General features: G+C 37.5%; 2 protein-coding genes across 2 annotated transcripts; both read right to left on the reverse strand.

Annotated features, from left to right (window-relative positions):
* Positions 1-294: 294 nt before the first annotated feature.
* On the reverse strand, positions 295-9,078 carry LOC149017846 (anamorsin homolog). The gene is made up of 7 exons (XM_089152170.1): positions 8,881-9,078; positions 3,834-3,981; positions 3,396-3,604; positions 2,860-3,019; positions 2,617-2,753; positions 998-1,072; positions 295-902 (listed from the first exon to the last, which is right to left on the reverse strand). Exons 1-7 carry the CDS (start codon positions 8,881-8,883, stop codon positions 864-866), a joined length of 771 nt encoding a protein of 256 aa, XP_089008296.1. The 5' UTR covers positions 8,884-9,078; the 3' UTR covers positions 295-863.
* A 3,920-nt stretch (positions 9,079-12,998) lies between these two features.
* Positions 12,999-16,936, reverse strand: LOC149017847 (large ribosomal subunit protein eL43). Its single transcript, XM_089152171.1, has 5 exons — positions 16,826-16,936; positions 14,009-14,048; positions 13,601-13,689; positions 13,406-13,488; positions 12,999-13,309 (listed from the first exon to the last, which is right to left on the reverse strand). The coding sequence occupies exons 1-5, from the start codon at positions 16,826-16,828 to the stop codon at positions 13,246-13,248; spliced, it is 279 nt and encodes a 92-aa protein (XP_089008297.1). The 5' UTR covers positions 16,829-16,936; the 3' UTR covers positions 12,999-13,245.
* Between the last annotated feature and the right edge of the window lie 3,669 nt (positions 16,937-20,605).

The following is a 20,605-nucleotide window of genomic DNA, read 5'->3' on the forward strand; positions in this document are numbered from 1 at the left end:
ACAGATAGGGATATGTAGGATTGTTAAAAGTCTTGAGATCAAATTTTGTGTTTTGGATTGTGATGTTTCTGTTTCCATTTCTCAATATAAGGCAATACTAAACTTGAGGGTAGTAGTTCTTATGGCAAGGCAAGATCTTTCAAGACTTAAAGTGGCGTATCTGAAGTACTTATGAACGGCTAAGAATCAGGTTCCTTATTCAAAAGTTTATCCAAATCCATGTAACCACTGAGGGAGAAGAACTCATTTTCACCCTCTGCAATATAACTCAAAGCTCAAGGCATGTTATTTCAAATGTACAGAGTGCTACAAAATCAAAAAGAGGCGGTGGAATCCCTGAAATTATTGCTGATGAATGCTTGTCAAAAAATTTCTGGGGACAAGAAGTTTTAATTAACAATGCGCCTCATCTGGGTGGAACAGGGTATAAGGATCGCACAATAGGAAGGCAGAGACATGTAATAGCACCCTATAATGGTTAGCCTGAACCCTTCGAAGGAAAACTCCATTGAATACAGGAACATATTCTATCTTGCTATCTGAAATGTTATACTCACCATATCAATGCAGCAGAGCTAACATTGGAATATAGGGTTCTAACAATTATATGGATTTCACATAATAATCCATGATTAGGCATCGGGACAACAGAGAGAACTGCAAATTTGAAGAATATTTTCTTGGCCCACCCCTCTAACAATGATGATTTCCAAAGACAGCAGAATGTCACAGGACTATCAACCACACAATCTGATTCTATATGGTCCAACAACTATGATTTATCTACTAACTTGGAAGACAATACCACCATGACTTGAAGCCCCGGGACCTGAACAATGTAGAGCCAATTTCTCCTCCAAAACTCAAATGTCAGCAACAAGGAAGTTCCCAGGAAGCGATACCTGCATCAGTCAAGGCAGTAAAGTTACACATTTTCAACTGTTTACTCTCTTAAGAAGAGCCAAAAAAGGGAACTCAGTTTTGATTCTTCCAATACCTTCTCGCCCAACTTGAATGGACGGAGACCCTTGTAAGGGCATGTGCTGCATCGGAATGCATCCCCTAGTCCACACTGCAGGGGGTGAAGTATTAAAAAAAATGTGTGATAAATTAGGTCATATATTGTATTTGCATCTGCTAGCTCATGTAAAATTCAGCAGCATGCTTCTAAGGTAAAACATAATGGAAATACAAAAGCACTGCAGTTTGGTCAAGCATTTAAGCATGTTGGTCAATGCATACAAGGAACAAAAGCATAAGGGGCCTCAAAACAGATCAAGCTGAAGTTTCTGTCAGAATCACTCTACTGTGCCGTCGATTTATTGATTCCATCATTGCCAAAAACAAGGTGGCTTGCTTTCTTTCAAGCCACACTTGAAGGGAGGGATAAAAACCTCTCTTAAGGCGGCGCCCAGGGTTGGTTGGGTCTTTAACTCTGACCACCGCAGCAGTAGCTTAGGCATCGATATTTGAGAGGGGCTTGCCTAATTGCTTGGCTTCAACTGGCTTTATAGTTGGTGTCAACAATGAATCGCATAAAAAACAGGTAACATGTTCTACCAGTCTAGCTGAGAGAGTATTTATCCACATGCTCCTACTTTGGATAATGGATCTACCAAAGACAGTGCTCTTCATGACACATTCATAAGCCTTGACATGGCAATTGGTGGCATACATGAGTTATGAGTACACCCCACATGTGGTAAGAGGACTACCAATCTATGGTCAAACTCCAGCTCAAAATGATTAAAAGCCACGTAACTGAAAAATGGGATTCCACTTGCTGTAAATTTAAGCAGTAGATGCCATAAAGACTAGTTATCCAAAAATTTTAATGATAGACCTGGTGTAAAGAAATACATGCTGCAGTAGAACTTGCCAAGTGGGTCAACAGTGGTGTTTACTATAACATGAACTCACTTCACCCTTCAACAACAACAACAACAACAACAATAAGCCTTGTCCCAACTAAATGGGGTCGGCTACATGGATTCTTGCCCTCCAATCAGTTCTGTTCGAGGCCATGCTAGATACAAGGCCTAAGCTATACATATCCTTTCTCACCACTTCTCTTAAGGTTATCTTAGGTCTACCCCTAGCTCTTCTAGTTCCTTCAATATGGATTATATCACTTCTCCGAACAGGAGCATTTATAGGTCTCCGTTGAACGTGGCCGTGCCACCTCAAACGACTTTCTCTAAGCTTATCACTTATAGGAGCAACTCCCAGACCAACTCTAATATGATCGTTTCTTATCTTATCCATCCTAGTTTTGCCACTCATCCATCTTAGCATCCTCATTTCTGCTACACTGAGTTTATCTATATGATTCTTTTTAACAGCCCAACACTCTGCTACAATGAGTTTATCACTTCACCCTTCACTGTCACGTCATTTGCCATGTAACAACTGATGACTGTTACCAGAATAATGTTGCAAAGTAATAACTCAAGAACAGGATCACATGCTACCAATGCAATCCAACAGACACCTTTAATCACCAAGAAAATTGGTGCTGATCAAATGAAATGAACCTAGCACAAAACCATTTTTTAACTTTCTGGTAAAAGGGCAACACTTTCAGGTGACAACCCAAGCAACAAACTTAACACTTACATTGCCACATGCAGATTGAGGGTTGGTCAGCTGTTCAGCAGTGATCCCTAATTTCTCCACTTTCTTCTCTGCTTCAGCTAGTCCACAGGTGCAATTCTTGCAGGCTTTCCTAGTGCTTCCAACTTCACAATCACTGGCTGCACAGTAATGAATAGACAGGGACCCATAAAAGTTTCAAAGATCATATACATGAGAGAAAGACAGTAGGTGGCACTGAAGAACATTGTGTTTATTTTAATTTACCAGGCGGCAATTGTGGTTTCTTCAAGTCTTCCTCAGTTAAAAGACTGTCTTCATCAATAAGATCCATATCATCATTGATATGAACCTTTGGCAAACTTTGTGCTTTCTTCTTGATAGAAAACGATGAACCAATCTTCCAGGAAGGTTTTTTAGCTTTAATCTGTTGGAAGATTAAAAATATAGATTAAATTAGTGAATAGCACATAATAACATTATATATGGGGACACTACCTAACCAAGCAAGCTTATCATATCTTATACCACATGTTGACCCTCAAGTTAGGGTCCCACCACAGGATATCTCCAGTGCACCAATCCCAATTGTAAATTTCTTCTGGATGTAAAAATGACCAACAAATAAGAAATCCAATAGTTACTTTCAATATTGAGTAATTTCACCAAGGTATTCTTTGCCTGACCCACAGGATCCAAGGTGTCTAATTTAACCCACATTCTACAAAGAGTGCCATAAATTGAGTTTACTTATTAGTCAACTGTTTGTTAAAACTAAACAGTATGGTAGATGTCAAACTCACCGAGAGAGGCAGAACTTCTGGTTCAAGGAATCCTGCCATCAGGATGTTGCATTCTAGAGTAGAGCTTGGTTGTTGCAAAGTCTGAATTAGGACCGTCCCACCAGGTCTCAAAACTCTGGATATCTCTCCAAGCAATATATCACCAAGTTCAACTGTTGTTGAGATTGAGACAACAACATCCACAGTGGAAGACTGAACCGGTAGCTCTTCTGTTAGTTCATCACCCCCAAAATCAGATACAAAGCCTCTATATATTAAATTATGGAGAAATACAAGCAGCCCAAGATGAGCTTTAACTGCCATATGGGGCATTACATTTTTCTCCCAACATACTCTTTTTTTTGGTTGGGGGGGGGGGGGGGGGGGGGGGGGGTGCAATGCAAACATTCTATAACAGATTATAAACAAAATGAATCTTAAGGGGGATAGAGAGATTACTTAAGGACGAGGATTGGGTGATAATGAGAGGATCATTATATACAGCCCCTTCACTCTCAACCGCTTTAATTGCAGTCATAACTGCACCCACTGGTAAGACCACTTCATCTGTAAGGGCCACAATGTTTCCTTTCATTGCACTTCCATCCTATAAAAAAACCATATCAACTAAGGGGATTCAGACACGAAGCTTTGCGAGAAACTATCTACCCTAAAGAAGTAAGGTAAGAACTACAGTTTTTGTATTGAATTATATCAGACAATTAAAATGATAATAATGTAATAACAGAACAGTTATAAATTCTGTCACGAAAATTCAGAAATGGGCAGACTACAGTAGATTATTTTAATCTAAGTGGCGTATTATCAACTTTAAATGTAGCAATTATGTTTCAGGCTCTTCATTAGCTTGTTTGGAGAACACTAGATTAGTGTCTCTAAATGGAATGGCTGACAAGAACATCCGTTTGCTTTTTTGAGCAAAACCTGGATAGAGTGAGAAGCTTGAGGATAATTTGCATGTCAACCCTATGAAAGACCCTTACACAATTGTTTTCATGAAATCTGGAATCCATTCCTCAAGATGATGAAAGTGTCACATCGGCTGTTTTCCCATTAAGATGAAATGCAACCATTGTTAATTTTTAGATTGTCCCCCCCCCTCTTAAGGCTTCTCCTGTATTTACACTGTGCAATTCTCCTTGCTCGTCTCATTGTATCAGATACTCTGCTCCATCCTTGTATTCAATTAATTCCACTGTATCCCCTAAGACAGTGAAATTTACAGGTTGTCCTAACTCCTAACTTCTTCTCTGGTTTTTGCCCAAAATATTAGTAAATCTACTACTAAAATCAGATAAGATCAATACAAAAAATAAGAGGGGGGAAAAAAGACAATTGATTAAACGACTCTCATACAAATCTCTTCATCAGCCAGAAACAATCATAACAATAAGATAAACCAGCTAAGGCCATTCACCTGCAGGCTACAAAACCATCTTACCAAACATTTGACATTTTTCTTTTGCTTCACAACAATTGTACAGGAAAAGAAACAAGAGGAGATTGAAGAAATGACTCACCATGGCTGGGTCTTATTGAGTTGTAGACCCCAAAATAGGGTCTTCATTTGCTCACTTTGAAGACAAGCGTTGCACATGGAATATATAGTAAGCTTTATCAGTGTGTTGGAATGTTTAAAACTTAATTAGGTAGTATTTTTATTACAAATGTTTTTTCTTATTGTTTTCCTTTATGGTTTTTGTCACGGAAACTTTAGTCCCACATCAGAAAATAAGGAGCCACATTGGGCTTATATATAGATACCACCGTATGTTATTTACCTTTTGAGGTTAAGGACCACACTCATACAGTGCAACGCGTACCCAAGTTGAACCCTAGTCCGACTAAACCATGTGATATATAATCTATATATTAATTAATTAATATTAATATATCTATGACTTGGGACTCGGGGACATGGATCATGGGTCATGGGCCTTGTTCCAAAAAAATCCATTGTTGGGTTGAAGTAGGTAGGTGCTACTAGAAGGGTACCTTCCTATAGGGAGGTAACCTAGAGAGGTATCCTCACAAAAGGAGGTGACTTTATCTTTTCATCAATAGGTTTTGAGAGACTACACATACGCAAAAACAAGCTCCTCTTTTGCTTAATTTTCATTTCTTCTCTTTCCTATTGCCTTTCGTTATTAGCAGTGGATACAGTCTAAAGGCCTTAAATGAACCATTCTGAGGTTCAACCTTAATTGTTAGGCATTGTCTGATCTTGGGGGTGAACACGTAGTTATAACCTGTGTAGCATAATTTGGGGCACTTAAATACGTTAGAGAAGGTACCAATGGTACTCTTCAGTTCTCATACAATGTTCATGATTACAGTCTTACGAAGTGCCCATGGAAAGTCCTCAACAACAAGTTTAAAGTATTTATATTGTAAGACTATGGCAAGTAATGACTCTATCGAAGTAATCAACACCACTGCGGGAAGGAGCCCATTGGGAAAGAGGCCACTGCAAAGGGGACCATAGAATTTGGAAACACTAGTACAGTTGAGAAGGTCAGCACTAAATCACCTCCCTTTGTGAGGGTACCTCTCTAGGTCACCTCCCTATAGGAAGGTACCCTTCTAGCAAGACCTCCCTACTTCAACCCAACAACATATTTTTCTGGAACAAGACCCATACATGATCCAAGTACCAAGTCCCAAGTCCCAAGTCATAGATTATAATATTAATTAATCAATATACATATTATATATCTCATGGCTCGATTAGACAAGTTTACAACTTGGGTATGTGTTGCACTGCATGAGTGTGGTCCTTAAACTCAAAAGGTAAATAACATACAATGCTTTATATGTATTAACCAAGCCTTTAACTCCTCACTTTCCAATGTGGGACTAAAGTTTTCGCAACAAAAACCATTAAAGGAAATAATAAATAAATAATAAAAAGACATTTATATTAAAATAAAAATATAATACATAATTAAGTTTTAAACATTCCAATACAGGGTGAAGCCAAAAATATGAAGCCACTTTCATCCTTGGTTATGAACTTAACAAATCTGCACCCCAAATACAATATAAGTTATTTTGCACCAACAGTTTGAAAGAAATAACGAGTATATTACAAAGTTGAAATGCACAAGTGTCCATAAGCTTTTGAATTGGGAAATTAGTCTGTTGCCATCAAGTCAAATATCAATCAATCCTAGTGCTTCAAGGAAATACTTTTAAAATTTCTAAACTCACTTTTCCTTCTCTTTTTCATAATAGAGAATTAGTATATTGTTCTACATATGGCCATCTAGAAGGAGGATGTTGAGTTCAAACAGGGTTATAGAGACACTGACACGTCCCACATGGTTGATGAAATTATTAAAAGTAAGAAGAATCAATCATAAGCTGTAAAAATTTATTCCATTCACAGGTATGACAAACCCAATTCCTGTCTTATGATATACTTTGTTGTATTAACCAAACCGTTAACGCTTATAACATAGATAAGAGAAGGAAATTATACCATAAAGAACCTAAGAATATATAAATAGTAGGGCATCATAAAAAATTTGGATTCGAGATAGACCTTTAGTCCCGTTGTCAAGCGCACAACCATACACATTATTCTTACTTTGGTTGTTTCATGGCAATGGCATATTCAACAACTTAATGTTAATAATGCCTTTTTACATAGCATTCTCACAGAGGATGTTTATATGCAACAACTACTAGGTATATTGACACAAACTAACCCTCATATGTTTGCAAATTCCAACAGTTGTTATATGGGCTCAAACAGGCACTCAGAGCATGGTTTCATAACCTTAGCTCTTGTCTTGTCACTCTTGGTTTTGAGGGCTCCAAGACTAATTTTACTCTGTTCATTCGGCATCATTCGGTGGAGCCCCTTTATGTGTTCGTATATGTTGATGACATCTTGGTCACAGGACCTTCCTCACCGGCTATTGATCACTTGTTACACTATCTCTCTTTAGAGTTCACGTTAAAGGATTTGGGTCTCGGGCATTATTACTTGGGTATTGAAATGATTCCTTGTCCAATGGAATTCTTCTCTCTCAATAGAAATATATCTATTGTCTTCTTAAAAGAGCTGGCTTGACTGATGTTAAACCCATTTCCACCCCGATGACTCCTACTCAACACTTGTCAAGCTCAGGTAGCACATCTTTATTGGATGCCACACTTTATCGAGTTTGGTTGGTGGACTCCAATATGTCACCCTCACATGGCCTGATCTAGCCTTCTCTGTTAACAAGTTATGTCAGTTTCTCTCTTCACCAACAAAAGATCATTGGGTTGCTTTGAAGAGGTTACTCAGGTATCTCAAGGGCACCATTCTTTTTGGTTTACATATTACACCATCTTCCACCTTATCTCTTGAGGCTTATTCTGATGCAAACTAGGGAGGCTGTCCTGATAATTGTAAGTCTCAAGGTGGCTATCTCATATACTTGGGTTCTAATATGGTATCTTGGCAATCTAGAAAACAGACTATTGTGGCATGTTCCAGTATGGAAAGCAAGTATCGTGCTCTTGCACTTGCTACCACCGAATTGCTATGGACATAGTCACTCTTGTCCAAGTTGGGTGTTCCATTGTCCTCTCCACCTACTCTCTGCATGAAGATATTGACGCTACTTATCTTTTGGCCAATCTAATCTTTCATGCGCAGACGAAACACATTGAGATTGATTTCCACTTTGTTCATGAATGGGTGGCTAAAAAGGGGTTATTGGTACGCTACATTTCAACATCTGATCAGGTGGTAGATATACTCACTAAGAGTCTCTCTTCTCCTTGGTTTTCTCTTCTACATTCCAAACTCAAGATCCTTGAAGGACCCTTGACTTTGAGGAGGGTATTAGGGAATAGATATGTTATTGTATATAGCCATGGAGCTTTTCTATTCTGCACTTAACATTTCTATATAAATATGTATGGTGGGTTGATATTGGGCTGTCCATTCATTTTACAATCATTCACTTAGTTCACTCTGATACAGAGTAAGCCAATAGAATTTTCAGTCCAATATCATTCTCTAATCCCTATTCTTTCTCACATGACCCGAGGGGTTCACATTGAAACAAAACAGCATTCCAGACCAACCGAGCTTGCACCAACTGTATTATAAACCTATGGTTTTACATATTCCCTAATCCATAATGAAATGCAAAAAATTTCTGAGTACAAGAAGTCACTGAGCCTAATACATTAAATTTCACAACTAAGACAATTAAACAATATAAACTGAAACCAGATTCCACAGACTCTACAAGCTTCCTCGTCAGTAGATCTCGAAATCTAGAGAAGCCCTTGGTTTAAAAAAAGGGGAGGAAGAGAACAGCACATACGCCCTCTTCTACAATCAAATATAGCCATCGAAAGTGAAAACATATGATAAGGAAAGGAATAAGATCGCTTCCATTGATACAGAAGCAAGACTACAAGAATGGAAGGAAAATGTCCATCATATACACATAAAAATGTGAGACGATGTAAGATTTACCATTTTCGATCCCTTGAGGTGACTGCGGTGGTCGACGAGAGGAAAGCAGCAAAACCCTTTTTCCTTCGCAGTTCGCGCTTCAAAATGTCTCTTTCGAACTGCCCTTCAAAATGTTACGCTTCTCATTTTTAATGGCAAAAATACCTATCTCCAACCCTGAGGGTGGCCCCGTTGGTGGAAAACCAATAGCTCCAAATAGGAGGTCAGGCCAGGCCATAGATCTATTTCATGGCCTGGGGCCTGGGCTATGAATTATAATTTTTTTTTTTCAAAATTAATATTTTTATAATAAGAAGTAAGAATATTATATAATAAAGGGTAATTTTCTTCTGGACCTCTTAAGATTTAGCCTAGGTCACTTTTAGTCCAGTTTAAATTTTCTTTTGCATATGGCTCCCCTGTGGTTTCAAAAAATGATTAAATAAGGACAACTTATTAGTTGTTTAATAATATTTGTGACAAAAATACCCTTATTTTTTATTTATTTGTTTTAATTTTTTTTCTTTTTAATAAGTTTCTTTCTATATTCAATCTATTAAAACAAAAAACAATTAAAAAAAAAGAAAACTTTAGCAAATTACTCCTTCCGTATCTGGCCGATCCACCGATGGGCGTGGAGGCTGCGCCGCGAGAAGAGGAGACGAAGGAGAAGAAGAGGAAAAGCACGAAGATGAAGAAAGAGAGAAAACGGAAGCAGCAGGGGCAGTTGCTGAAATGGAACAATTTCAAAATCACACAACTGAGCTAAGCAGAGAAGAGATATCTCCACCTCCTTCCTCCTCCAGTCCAGAAACCCTAAATCTCTACATGATGAAAAAAAAAAAAAAAAAGCACTCTTACCTTCTCAAATACATAACTCCATTCTTTCCCATTGAAATATATCTTAATAAATTCCGATTTTGGTTCCTTTTTCTATTAATCTATTAATAGTTAACAGACTAAAGAGAAGGGAACACAGATGTTGCATCGAATTGGCTTCCATGAAATTCGAAGTCATGAATTGAGAGTTCAGACTAGATGCACTCTCTCCACCCCCGGAAATCTATGCAGCCACGACTGTTTTTCCTTTACTGGAGGACGATTCCGATCCGGTCGTATCGATGCCACTGCACACTTTCCTTCCTCTCATCTTTGTTCATTTGCTGCTCGTCTCCGAGCTAGAGCCGTCCCCTCCGCAAAATTCCGTCACCCACTTTTTTGAGTCACAAACACGATACCATTAAATGGGTTTTACGTTTTGAGTAACGGAGAATCAAGATTAAAAAAGATTTCAGATCTCTCAAACGGTATTCTTCAAGGAAGTAGAGGCGTTTAGGATTACAGACGGACCTGTACATGTAAGCAGAGAAAATAAATGAAATGAAAAAAAGAAAAGAAGAAGGGTATTTGTGTCACAAAAATTATTAAACTAACCTTGTCTGTTAAGTTTGTCCTTATTTAATCATTTATTGAAACCACAGGGGAGCCATATGCAAAAGAAAGCTTGAACTCGACTAAAAGTGACCTGGACCAAACCTCAGGGGGTCCAGATGAAAATTACCCTATAATAAAAGAAATATTAAATCCACCAACGGGTTGGTCCAAGTGGTAAGCAGTTTGGTTCACTTAAAGCAAGGTTCCGGTATGAATCCTTGTGGATGCAAAAAATTCTCACTGGAAGACTCACCCACCACAGCCAGGTGTGCTACGCGGGATAAACCATCGGTTTATAAAACCAGGGTTGGCAAACCCAAAAAAAAAAAATCATAGTTTTTTTCGATAAAATGGATAACCAACAATGCACTATTTTATTGTGATCCGATGACGTGTACATACCATCATAAATTTTAGTCAAGAATTTGGGGAAAAAATCGTCTGCTGTGCACAGCAATGCGGCACCACAATTTGACACGTGGCGTATTCTTAATAAACGGCTTAAATTAGAAAATAGGGTTTTAAGTGAAACTAATCCATCTTATGACCCGCTTTAACAAAAAAAAATAACCCATTTTTGAGACTCGTTTCTAAATATGGTTGCCCAAGATTTGTTTTCTCTCATCGCTTCCACCCACGATGTCTAGTTCATCTTCTTCCCTCTTGTTCTTCCGTAGATCTTCTTCCCTCCTGTTCTTTCATCGGTTTTATTTCCCTCTCATTTTGATTATGGGTTTGAAGTTGATTGTCTGATCTTGGTTTTAGGCTGGAATATTGACTTCATTGATTTTGGGAAGTGGGTTTGCAAATTAATAGTCTGATGAACCTCGTATTGGTTTGTTTGTTGGAATTAGGAATAAGAGAAAGCAAGAAAGTAGGACTCTGGCTTCGATCTGATTGTGAAGGTTGCATTTTCTTTTGAAGATTTGGTTTTGACAAACCATCTGGGTGTTCATCATGTCTTGGGGAGATAAGGGAAAGATGGGTCTTGATGTAAAAAATTTGGGAATTAGAATTGAGAAAGGGCTGATCTTTTCTGTTAAAACTTGCTTTACATCAGTCTGTGATCATCCCTTCTATTGGGGTTTGGCATTTTTTCCCATTTCCCTGTACAGGTTTTTTTCCTTCTTTGTCTGGACTGTTGATCGCTTCTTCCCCTATTCTTGTTTGAACTGCTGCTCTCCTTGGAATTCTCTTAAGTTCTGGAATCCAATAATCCCACGAAGATGAACAAAAAGCTTGTGAAGTTGCTTTACTGAAAGCAGCTATTGTTGAAAATAATATTGTTCTTCAGAGAGATGAAAGCCTTTCTGCAGGCCCACGTAGAAAAGAGAGGGGGAGTTGAAGGCAGGGAGGAAGATGAAGTAGACATCGTGGGAATGATGGGAGAAAATGGAAACAAATCTTGGGCAACCATATTTAGAAACAGGTCTCAAAAAGCGGGTTATTTTTTTGTTAAAACGGATCATAAGATGGGTAACTTTCACTTAAAACCCTGCCTTCTAATCTGAACTATTTATTAAAAATACGCCACGTGTCAAATTGTGGTGCCACACTGCTGACGATTTTTTCCCAAAAATTTGTGACTTTGATTGACAAGTAAACATATTTTCCAAAATTATTTGTAAAAATAAATGTACAATGATATAATATAGAAAAATTTACAAACAACTTATCACAATATCATTGATCTGGATTGGAACTAATTAATTTTAGACTTTTTTTATTTATTTGTCGGATTCATCTAGACCAGCTTACACGCACCTTTATTACATCGTTAGACGCACCTAGATTACGTTGTTAGAGGGAGCTTTGTTGTTCACAAGACTCAAACCCTTAACTTCTCCAATGAAAAGTATGGATCTTACACTCAACCAATCATGCATTGACACAATTTTAGATATTTTATTTACCTTGAAACAAAATTTATATTCTAGGCCACTTGATCCCATGCAAATGCAATATACTAGACGTTTATTTTATTATCCTTATTATTATTATTTGAGCAAATTGCACTGGCACCCCAAAATGGAAGCCTTAAAACAATGACACCCCACTTTATGTTTAAAAAACACAGAAACCTCAAAATTAAATTTTTATTAGATAGATTTTTCAAATTTATCACTGAAAACCTTTTAGACACTGTTTATTATAGAGATATAACCAGTGATAAACATAAATTTAACTATTTTCAGTAATAAATTTGACAAATATATTCAATAAAAATCCAATTTTGATGTCTCTGACCTTTTTAAACATAAAATGAGGTGTCAATGCTTTAAGGCCTCCATTTTGAGATACCCCTGCAATTTGCTCTTATTAGTTTTGAGAGACTCACCAAAAAAAGTATCATTTTCTTGATGAGAAGAGCAAAATACTTTTTTTTTTTTTATCATGAAATTTATTGTCACAAAATTCCAACCAAGTTCATCCCCGCCCAGGTCATCTTATCCCAAACTAAATTACATTGAAGATGTGCTTCTAAGTTCTAACACAGTAGGGACAACCAGCCTCCTTTGTTGAAAGGATAAATCCATCTGGTTTAGGTCTCAATGTGGCGAAGATTGAAAACCTATTATCTGTAGCTGCCACTAATGTGGCGAAGATTTGGAACCTGTAGAACATATAGAAATTGCGCTGTTGTGTATTATAATGGTTTAGGGGGCCACTTCATGTAGAATCAACACAAACAACACGCATTTAGGTATGCAACTTATCACTACCAAAAATTAAATTATGCTCCAAAATCCCGTTTACACAACAGAAATCATAAAAATACCAAAACATAATTTCCTGATCCAAGACATTCCTGCTAGAAAGGTCTCTAAAGGTCCTACTGTTGTGACCAGTCCAACTAATCTTCAGTAGTTAAAAACAACTCAAAACATCAGGAACACAATAACTAGAATTGGACCAAAAGATTAATGTGAAAACTAGAAAAACTCCTGGTTATCAACTCTCAGTTTGCTCCCTCAGTCGCCTGATGGTGCTCCTGACTGTCACTGCACTGGCAGTGCTGCAAAAGCAATTATAACAATGGCAATGAGTATCTTGAAGACAAAGAATTCAAAAAACAATGACAATAAGGAAAATTTCAGAGCATAATCTTTACTTCAATGTATAAGCACCGCCAGCCTTAACTTTCCCACAATCTTTGCAGCCCCAAATCCCCACAGCCTTCCTCTTCACTGCATACTACACCAATGCATTTTGGATTATAACAAGCACACGTGCCTCATGGATAAAGCAGGACTTCTGTAAGAATGGAACCAACAGAACTAACAAGACACCAAATAAGATACGATACCTTTCCACAAAACTCACAGAAGTATTTGCTGTGCTGACTAACCTCCATCTTCTTAATCTGCTTACGCAGACTTGCACCATATCGAGTACCTGAAACAGAAAAAAGATCAAATCATTGTATCCTAATTTTGTTCTGATTTTCATGATACAAAATATGAACCTCAAACTTCCAGTTTCAGTTGACCCACACATCTTAAGTACATATTGTAATTCTGTAGCCCACTATGATGTCAAATTAAAGATGAACTCTCTAGGCAAAATTAATTCAGCAGATAGCAGACCCTTGGAAAGGTCAAATTAAAGAACAATTCTTAACACCCCCCCCCCCCCCAAAAAAAAAAGTAGTTTAAGAAGAATTGACAAGGTCCAGTTAAAAGTCTCAGAGCAACACAGTACTGAGTACACTTACCATATTTCCCAACAATTCCTGCCTTCTTGGTACGCTTAGTCTGCACCAACAACATAAGTGTTAGAACAGAAATTTTAACATTTGAGAACAATGGAATAATACACGAAAAGCCAAAGCAAATCAATTTATGGCAGATGCCTTCGAAATCAATTTCTTTTACATTAGACTGCACAGAAACTGGCAGTTCTTCCAGGTGCTTTCTTCATTAATTATGCTAACAGTTGAAATCCATACCCTCAACACTATGCCTCACAGAAACTGGCACATCCCTAGATGCTTTCTTCATTAACTATGCTAACAGTCATTTTTTGAGATTTTGGAAATCGTTGGAGAATAAAAAAGAATAGGGGGCGATGTCAAATCAATAATCAATAAGGAAAACAGAAGTAACAAAAGGAAAACAGAACTGGAAATTATAAGCAGCAAAATCTCACAACAATAATTAATCAAGTAGTAACAATGTGAAACTTTCGGCAAACATGCACGAAAATGTTAATTAACAAGTTTCAGAAACAAATCTTCACTTTGGTATGGTTTATTTTTCTACTCATCTAAGACAAACAGATCAGCCCCATACCAACTAAATACAGTCAGCTACATGGACTCTTGCTGTCTCTCCCCCCCCCCCCCCCCACAAAAAAAAAAAAAAAACAGCTCTATTGAGGTCATTCTTGATTTAAGGCCTTAAGTACATGTCTTAACTCAGCAGCATCCTCATCTCTTCTATATCCATTTGAATGGAAGGGAGAACAGCTAGAATTTAGGGATCACTGGCTTCATGTTTTCAAACACTATCATATGAAGTGGGAACCATGTCAAGAGCAATCCTTAGGCAAAAACTAGTCTACACCGAAATGTGATGTCCCCCCTTGTATTCTGTGTACAGGAATTTAGCAAGGGTCCTATTATACGCGGATCACGACAGACTTCAAATTCAACTGCTCCCTCAAAGTCAAGCCTTGCAAATGGAAACTGTAATAGGCAAAACATCAGGATGAAGCCCGAAGCATGAAGTCTCCTCCATCCAACCAGAACAATGCAAGCTACATACAGTATAAGATAGTTCGCACCAAAGGTTTTAAAGAAATTACGAGCATGTTGCAAAGGTTAAAATGCACACATACATAAGCTTCTGTATTGGGACGAATCATAGTGCTTCCTGAAAATCATTGTTTAACTTTTTGCCTTTCCTACTTTGTTACATAATACGGAATCAAGATCTTGTTCTACGGATCACCATATAGGACGATGTTGTTGAGCTCAAATAAGTGTTCAAGAGACATTGATGCGTCTCACATGTTCGATTATATTTTTAGAAGAATACAACAAAAACAACAACCATAACCTTATTCCAACTCAGCGGAGTCGGCTACATGGATCCTTAAAGGTGAATTAGAAGAGACAAGAAAAGTAACAAGAGTAAGACTTACGCGTAAAGGAGGATAAGTAGGAGACACAGTCAAAATAGCATTCCAAGAACATTTCTTTACATGGGAACAGCCACACAGGTCCTCATCCTCTAGACAACTCTATCAGCACTCATATGAGCGTCTAGTCCTAGAAATGGGTAACAAACCCAGTCCCTGTTCTCTGATATAATTTGTCCATTATTAACAAAACCGTTCTTACTTATAACATACATACAGAATGAAATTACATTATATATGTATAAACAGGATCCTAAATAGGTACTGATGTGAAGCAGGAAAAGTTGAAGTAAAACTTGACACAAGAAATGAAAATGACCAACTGAGATAGCCAACACTAAGCCCAAATCAAACCTAATGAGCTCGAGAATGGCCACATCAACCAGCAAGTCAATAGTTTACTCAGCCCAATTGAATCCTCAAACCCCTCTTCTTTCCCACATGGACAGAAAGGTGCTTGTTCAAACAAAATAGCATTCGAGACCACCCTAGTTGATTCCATATCAACTCTATTCTAAAATTATGGTACTACAAATTTCCTACAATCATGATCCGTATCCATATTAAAATTCAAAAGACTTTTGAGTAAAAGTAGTACTGAAGGATGCTCTAATACATTAAATGTCACAATATCAACTGAAACCAGATTCCACAGGCTCTACAACATTCCTCGTTAGTAGGTCGCAAAATTTAAGCGAAGCCATTCGGTTCACATTAAGCACGGATAATAGGTACTGATGTGAAGCAGCAAAAATTGAAGCAAAACTTAACGCAAGAATAGATGAATATCATGCGAAACTGGGAAAACCAACAATAAGCCCAAATCAAACTTAACGAGCTTGAGAATCGCTAGATGTACCAGTACGCCAATAGTTTCTCAGCCCAATGTAATCCTCTAACCCCTATTCTTTCCAACATGGACAGAAATGTGCTCGTTCAAACAAAATAGCATTCGAGACCACCCTAATTGATGCTGTATCAACTGTATTCTAGACCTATAATTCTACAAATTTCCTACAATCACGATCCGAATCCATATTAAAATCCAACAGATTTTTTAGCAAAAGAAATACCGAGGGTGCTCTAATACATTAAATGTCACAATTAAACAATACAAACTGAAACCAGATCTCAGAGACCCCTACAACATTCCTCGTCAGTAGATCAGCAAATCTAAGAGAAACCCTTCGGTTGTTCACAAAAAAGGATGGGAAGAACAGCTCTTAAACCCCTTATTCTTTCAAACTATACCCATCGAAAGTGAAAGCATTTGCTAAGGCATAAGATCGCTACCATTTCTTCAAAAGCAAGACTAAAGGAATTGAAAGGAGATACATATCATACACGGCAAAGCTTCGAACATCAAACAGAGAAACGAGGTAAGATTTACCATTTTCGGTCGCTTGAGATGTCTGCTGTGGCTGACCTGACGAGGAGGCGAAGAGAGCAGAAAAACCCTAGCTCACGTTAGTTTTGCCTTCGGCTTTCAAAAAATAAACTTCCTCAGTTAATTTAATAGTAAAGCTCCAAGACAACGAGACTCTGGTAGCCACCGTACGATGAAGATCCTACGCTTATGATGTTTTTCTATTTTTATGGGCCTCGGCCCTGGGCTGGGCCCAATAGGAGGATCCTTCAATTGATTAGGGTAAAGTTTAGCTTATCAAATCAATAAAACCCCCCACCGGTTTTTCTTTCTCTTTCAAGGAAGTCTTTGAAGGAAGTAGTAGAAGAAGAAGAAGATACAAGGAGGAGAAGATGTAAACGAAAAGAATAAGATACGAGGATAAGAAGATGCGACGGAAATCAAAAATCTCCTAAAGGAAATCATCTTCAACATGCCCTTAAGGCTGCCGGCGAAGTCTCTTAAGAGGTGTAGGTGTGTATGCAAATCTTGGCATGCTCTAATAAAATATCCTGATTTTGTTAAGATGCCCCTCGTCCGATCCATTGAAACAAGGGACCTGATGAAGCTTGCTTACATGATTTATATCTCGGAAGTGTTCTTATGAAATATGCAGTAACCTGATAAGCAATCTTCAAAAGTCATTTAAAGTGATTGGATCTTCTCTTTTCTCATCCGTATCCATGGGCTCGACTTTGGAATCCATGGTCTCTACTCAGATGGGCGACAACTGCCTTCTACAGGTACTCCGGGTCCTTGGACTTGTAATATTGGGTTTTCGGGTTAGGATTCCAGGAGATTTCACATACTAGTTGTCATCTATGGCACACCCATGGAAGTTGCTACGAAACTCAAAGAAAAAGGAGGAGAATTAGTTAATAAAGATAGGTTTGAGCAATTAGTGGAAAAACTAATCTACCTATCACATAAATGATTAGACATTGCTCCCCGCTATTAGTTGGTAGTTGGTTCATGCATGATCTAAGTTCCAAACATATGTCTACTGTGTCCAAAAATTTTCATTATTTAAAATCTTCTCTTAACAAAGGCGTTCTCCTATCTCCACGTGATCATCTTCAAGTTGAAGTTTACACTGATGCAGGCTGGGAAGGTTCACATGATCGAAAATTCCATCTTTGGGTACTATTATACATTCATCGGTGGGAATTTGGTTACTTGGAGAATCAAGAAGCAACATGTTGTTGCAACATATAGTGCTGAAATAGAATTTTGAGCTATGGCTCAAGTGGTCTTAGACTTTTTATGGTTACTTAGTCTACTTAAAGATCTTGGTGTGCTAGTGCCTCCTCCCATGATGCTATATGGTGACAAAGCTGCCATGAGTAATGTCTATAATTTAGTCCAACATGACAAGATAAAACAATAGAGATTGATAGGCATTTTATAGGAGAAAAGTTGGAAAGCGGCATCATTTGCATGCCACACGTGATGTTTGAAGATCAAGTAGCAAATGTTTTACCAAAGGAGTGTTTCATCTAATTTTGACCAAGATGAGCATATATGATACCCATTCTCCTACTTGAGAATGAATTTTGTGACAGGAAGTCCTAATTGGAATAGAAGTCTACTCTCCTTATATCTTTAGGATTTTATAGTTATTTCTTATTTCTTCCTTAATCTGTTTTTTACCTATTCCCTCTCTAAGTTGGTTCTATTATATGCTTTGTAAATCTATAACTACCCTGGTTGCATGAATGAAATCAACTTTTGAGAGCAATATATTCTTACTTGACAATGTTACACATCCAAAACAAGGGGAGAAATATACAAGAAATTGGTTTGAAACCATCTCCATTTTTAATCTTAGAGAGTGCGGTTGAGTTCTACCTTGAGACACTTGGACAAGGTATATCCTTTTGCTAAGTCTCCTTTAATCAATTTAGGACAAAAAAAAAATTACTTAAAAAATGTGAACTTGGTGCCAAAGGCTTCTGCAAAAGCAGAGTTTGAAGGGTAACACAGCCTCACCCGAACAACTTTTTTTTTATTAACAGATTGTTTAAAAAAGCTAAATATTAGATGCATAGATTTGAAATCCTATCCTTTGGACAAAGATTAGTTTACCCTTTTCAATTTTGGGTAAAGGAACTGTGTAAATGGATTTGATAAATTGGTCAAAATGAGGAAATCATCTACCCAACCACTCATTACTCTTTTTTGGGTGGGATAATACAACTTCCATGGTCATTGAGAAAAAAAAGCAGACACTGAAAACGCAGCAATCATAATGCAATTTGTTCATTTTCATGAGATATGAATCGTTGGAAGATTTGAAATTTTCATGAATACATATTTCAGATTTTCTTTTTTTTGGGTAAGAAGGCACTATATTTCAGATTTGAAATCTTCATAAATATATTTTCCCAAGGATATGAAAAGGAAAAACATTAAATAATCTATATTTGTATGTTATTTATAGGGAGAGAAAAACTTCTGCCACTTGAGCATTAGATGTTATCTTACTATTCTTAGTACAACAAACAAAAAAGAATAATTCAAATTCTTTTTGGTTCATAAATGTCATCTTGGGGCTTTCTATATCTAAAGGATACCCTTTCAGATTTCATTTATTGGCTTTCAGAGAGGTACGTAGTAGCAAAAAGATTTTCTTCTACTTGCATAGCAGCAAAAAGATTTTCTTCCAAAGTAACCGTGGTTGAACAAGCGTGAAATGAGAAAATTAATAGAGGTTCGGATCCTAGAAAATTCTTTAATGTTTAAAACTGTCTCGTTATTTATAGAGCTTCTCTTACAAAGAGATGAAGTACAGAGATCCCATACTCAACAAGATCCAGATTCACAATGGCTTCCTTCCTTGCTCTCTTGGTGACAACTTCATGTGATCACTCTCTCTCTCTCTCTCACTCTCTCTCTCAAACCTTGTTTGTTAGTCTCTTCATCGTTACTAATGTTTTGTTAATTCTCTCTTTGTAAGCAGGCTTGCTATCCTTGACACTGCATGTTCAAGCTGATGAAACAAATTGCGCCAAGGACAAAGAATGTAATGTCGTTTTTCCTTCAATCCATGAGCAAGAAGCACAGTCGACAAAAACATGCTCCAAGAACACGGATTGTTTTAGGGCTCTATACGGATGCCGCTTGAACAACTCTGTATGCAAAAACAATATCTGTGTGTGTTTACCCATGCCAGGAGATACAACTTGCAATAAAGACTCGGATTGTTATGATGCTGTACTCCATTGCAGGGTGCCACGCTGCCATTACCATATCTGTAGTTGCACCTAAGGAGTAAGGATCGAGCAGCGACTCTAACCATCTTCTTGCTTTTGGTAGTATATAATAAGGTGATTCTTAATAATTAATATATCACCATTTTGTCATTTTCTATGAATTTAAATAGTGAAACATATATTTTACATTGTTTTGTGTGAGAAAAACCAAAGAGAGAGGAAAGGAAGCACCAGTATCATCACCTCTTTCTTTTTTTGGTTTGCAATTTCTTTCCGCATCCAGGAAAAAGGGCAACAACTCATCCTTGTCTATCCTAAGTCTGAATAGGATCTCGGATCAAAATGCTTTGCCTTGAAAAAAGGTGAAGGTAGTCTTGCAAGGTTGGATCAAGATTGAGTGTTTGCCGTGGTCCATCCTACAGATTATCAAGGTCAAGATAAGGGTTTTCCCTAACTTGGGGAAAGAAGAAAAAAAATCCTACTTCAGCCTTAAGCTTAAGTACGTGGACCATATTCAATGCTTTACAGTATTACTTAATAAATCTCATTTTTG

Source organism: Hakea prostrata, chromosome 4 (assembly GCF_041222555.1).
Source record: "Hakea prostrata isolate BN-2017 chromosome 4, UWA_Hpros_2, whole genome shotgun sequence".
Classification (NCBI taxonomy): domain Eukaryota; kingdom Viridiplantae; phylum Streptophyta; class Magnoliopsida; order Proteales; family Proteaceae; genus Hakea; species Hakea prostrata.

What these genes read in the sequence shown, in the direction of transcription:
- LOC149017846 (XM_089152170.1), bottom strand. An exon ending in CACCCAATCCTCGTCCTTAA is followed by an intron (nt 3,605 to 3,833) that starts GTAATCTCTCTA and finishes ATGAACTAACAG; the next exon opens with AAGAGCTACCGGTTCAGTCT. An exon ending in CATTCAAGTTGGGCGAGAAG is followed by an intron (nt 903 to 997) that starts GTATTGGAAGAA and finishes TGACTGATGCAG; the next exon opens with GTATCGCTTCCTGGGAACTT.
- LOC149017847 (XM_089152171.1), bottom strand. An exon ending in AGGAATTGTTGGGAAATATG is followed by an intron (nt 13,690 to 14,008) that starts GTAAGTGTACTC and finishes TTTCTGTTTCAG; the next exon opens with GTACTCGATATGGTGCAAGT. An exon ending in GGCGGTGCTTATACATTGAA is followed by an intron (nt 13,310 to 13,405) that starts GTAAAGATTATG and finishes TTGCTTTTGCAG; the next exon opens with CACTGCCAGTGCAGTGACAG.